The sequence below is a fragment of the Coturnix japonica genome, unplaced genomic scaffold, assembly GCF_054131305.1.
Source record: "Coturnix japonica strain WE unplaced genomic scaffold, WE-NBRP24 Scf119, whole genome shotgun sequence".
Taxonomy (NCBI): Eukaryota; Metazoa; Chordata; class Aves; order Galliformes; family Phasianidae; genus Coturnix; species Coturnix japonica.
The window spans coordinates 141,887-145,191 of record NW_028189022.1 but is presented as its reverse complement, the minus strand read 5'-3'; the positions used below and the strand labels follow the sequence as shown (position 1 = coordinate 145,191).

The following is a 3,305-nucleotide window of genomic DNA, read 5'->3' as shown; positions in this document are numbered from 1 at the left end:
TTTCATAATTGGCCCCATCCCCATAAGCCCCGCCCCCTTAAGCCCATTGACCACTCCCCCTTTCATAAGCCCCGCCCCTTCAGGCCAAACCCCTTTTGTAAGCCCCGCCCCCTTTTCATAGGCCCATCCCAATCCCTCATAAGCCCCGCCCCCTTCTGGCTTAGCCTCTTTTTATTGGCCCCCGTCCCCATAAGCCCCGCCCCTTTAGGCACCTCCCACTCATAAGCCCCGCCCCTTTAGGCCCAGCCTCTTTTCATTGGCCCCATCTTCATAAGCCCCGCCCCCTTAAGCCCATAGGCCACGCCCCCTTTCATGAGCCCCGCCCCCTTTATAACAAGCCTCTTTTCATTGGCCCCCGCCCCCATAAGCCCCACAGGCCCCGCCCCCTCCAGGCCCAACCTCTTTTCATTGGCCCCCGTCTCCATAAGCCCCGCCCCCATTAGGCCACACCCACTCCCCCATAAGCCCCGCCCCATTTAGGCCCAGCCTCTTTTCATTGGTTCCATCCCCATAAGCCCCGCCCCTTTCACAAGCCCCGCCCCCTTCAGGCTCCTCCCACTCCCCATAGGCCCCGCCCCCTTTGTATAGGCCCCGTTACCGTGGCTGCACGTTGAACACGTCGGGATGGAGCTCGATGATCCCGATCCGTTCATCCTGATGGTTCCGTAAGGATCCGACCCACGCTTGAACCGGAACCAAGGGGGGGGGAACCGGCACCGGGCAGCCCCACAGCTTCCCACGGCGCCGCCATACTGCTTCCGGTGGCACTTCCGGGTTCGCTGCCGGCACCACTTCCGGTTTTAGTTTCGGCGGCACTTCCGGTTCCGGTGGCACTGCTGTATTGGGGGGGGGGATGGGGGGTGAAGAAAGATGGCGGCCTGCCCCATAACTGCTATGGGGCCTGTAATGCTCCGCCCCCCCCCATTATGGGCCTCAGCCCCATAACCAATGTGACCCCAATGGCCCCACAGTCCCTAATGGCCCCATAGCCCAACCCTATAACCAGTGTCCCCAATGGCCCCATAAGCCCCACTGTGACTCCAATGGACCCATAAGCCCTATAGGCCCTAATGGCCCCATAGGCCCTATAGCCCCACTGACCCCATAGGCCCCATAGCCCAGCCCTATAACCGCACTGCCCCCCCCATTACCACCCCATTACTACCCCATTACTGCCCCATTACCTCAATTAACACTCCATTACTGCCCTATTACCCCTATTTCCCCCTATTAAAGCCCCATAACCCATTACCACCCCATTACCCCCATTATTACCCCCCATTACTGCCCCATAAGCCTCCCCATTACCTCCCAATTACCCCATTAAACCCCATTGCCCCCATTAAGGCCCCATTACCCCCATTAACACCCTATTGCCCCCCATTACTGCCCCATTACCCCCATAGCCCCCCATTAAAGCCCCATTTACCCCATTACCCCCATTAACACCCCATTACCCCCCATAACCCCCCATTAACACCCCATTCCTCCCATAGCCCCCCATTAAAGCCCCCCATTAAAGCCCTCCATTAAAGCCCCCCATTACTCCCCATTAATACCCCATTACCCGTATAATTACCCCATTAACACCCCATTAAAACCCCATTAGCACCCCATAATTACATTAAAACCCCATTAAAGCCCCATAACCCCATTAAAACCCCATTAAAACCCCATTAACCCCCCACTCACCTTCTCTCCCATGTCTCCCATTGGAAACGGACGACACCTACGGGACCACAACCATCAACATGGACCCCAGACCCCAACCCCCCCCATAGCCCCCCTCTGACCCCTGACCCCTGACCCCGGCCCACCCCGGCTCGGTTCCGGTTCCGGTTCCAGGCCCGAACGAAGCCGGTAACAGCGCGGTACCCAGCGCGGATCATTGCGGCGCGGGGGTGATGACGTCAAACTGATGCGCGGCGAGCTCCCATTGGAGACAATGGAGGAGGCGTGGCTTAGAGCTCACGTAGAAACTAATGGAGGGGGCGTGGCTTAGAGCTCCCATTTATGATAATGAGGGGGCGTGGCTTAGAGCTTCCATTGGATATAATGGAGGGGGCGTGGCTTAGACCTCATACTTATGATAATGAGGGGCGTGGCTTAGAGCTGTCATTGGATATAATGGAGGGGGCGTGGCTTAGAGCTCCATTGGGGATAATAGAGGGGGCGTGGCTTAGAGCTCCATTGGGGATAATGGCGGGGGCTTGGCTTAGAGCTCCCTTTGGATATAATTGAGGGGGCGTGGCTTAGAGCTCCATTGGGGATAATGGAGGGGACGTGGCTTAGAGCTCCATTGGATATAATGGAGGGGGCGTGGCTTAAAGCTCCCATTGGGGATAATGGAGGGGGCGTGGCTTAGAGCTCCATTGGGGATAATGAAGGGGGCGTGGCTTAGAGCTCCCATTTATGATAATGGAGGGGGTGTGGCTTAGAGCTCCCATTTATGATAATGAGGGGGGCGTGGCTTAGAGCTCCCATTGGATATAATGGAGGGGCGTGGCTTAAAGCTCCATTGGGGATAATGGAGGGGGCGTGGCTTAGAGCTCCCATTGACAACAATTGAATGGGGATATTGTGTGTGGGGGGGTTCCCATATATTGAATAAGGGGGGAGGGGTCACATATAAAATGCGGCCCCTTTAAATGGGGGGGGGGGCACATAGGGGTCATAGAATGGGGTAGGGGGCACATAGGGGGTCAGAGATTGGGGGGGGGGGGCTTTAAAATGGGGGGGGCTTTAAAAAGGGGGGGGGGACTGCCATAGGGACCATTCCTGCCCTATAGGGACTCCTGACCCCACAACGTCCCCTATAGGACCCTCAATCCCCCCCCCATGCCCCCTATAGGACCCTCAACCCCCCCCATCCCCATATAGGACCCCCACATTCACCTATAGGACCCCCATATCCCCCTATAGGACCCTCAAGCCCCTCCCCATTCACCCCAATGGCGGGTATTTTGCCCAATGAGAAAGCGAGCAGGAGGAAAGAGGCGGGTGTAAAGCTCCAGCGCTGATTGGCTCATTGTTTTGAGCGACAGACGCTTTGACCAATGGGACGGCGGAAAGGACGGCTGGGGCGGGGCTGGGCGCGGCAGTGTGTCTGCTCAGCTGACTGAGGAGCGCCGCCTCCTATTGGTTGAGAGCGTTGAGCGACGCATCAATCAGCCAATCAGAACAACAAGGCGGGACAAAAGGCGGGTGGGGCGGGCTTTGTCTCACTCTCCGTTATGATTGACAGCGCGCTCGACCAATCATAGAGAAGGATTGCCATGAGTGATGTTTGAGTTGACCAATGGTAT

At 57.2% G+C, this 3,305-nt stretch overlaps 1 protein-coding gene across 1 annotated transcript; it reads right to left on the bottom strand.

Moving 5' to 3' along the window:
• Positions 1 to 559: 559 nt before the first annotated feature.
• Positions 560 to 1,949, bottom strand: LOC107307558 (large ribosomal subunit protein uL4m-like). The gene is made up of 3 exons (XM_085535354.1): positions 1,818 to 1,949; positions 1,693 to 1,729; positions 560 to 836 (listed from the first exon to the last, which is right to left on the bottom strand). Exons 1-3 carry the CDS (start codon positions 1,887 to 1,889, stop codon positions 595 to 597), a joined length of 351 nt encoding a protein of 116 aa, XP_085391480.1. The 5' UTR covers positions 1,890 to 1,949; the 3' UTR covers positions 560 to 594.
• Positions 1,950 to 3,305: the final 1,356 nt, after the last annotated feature.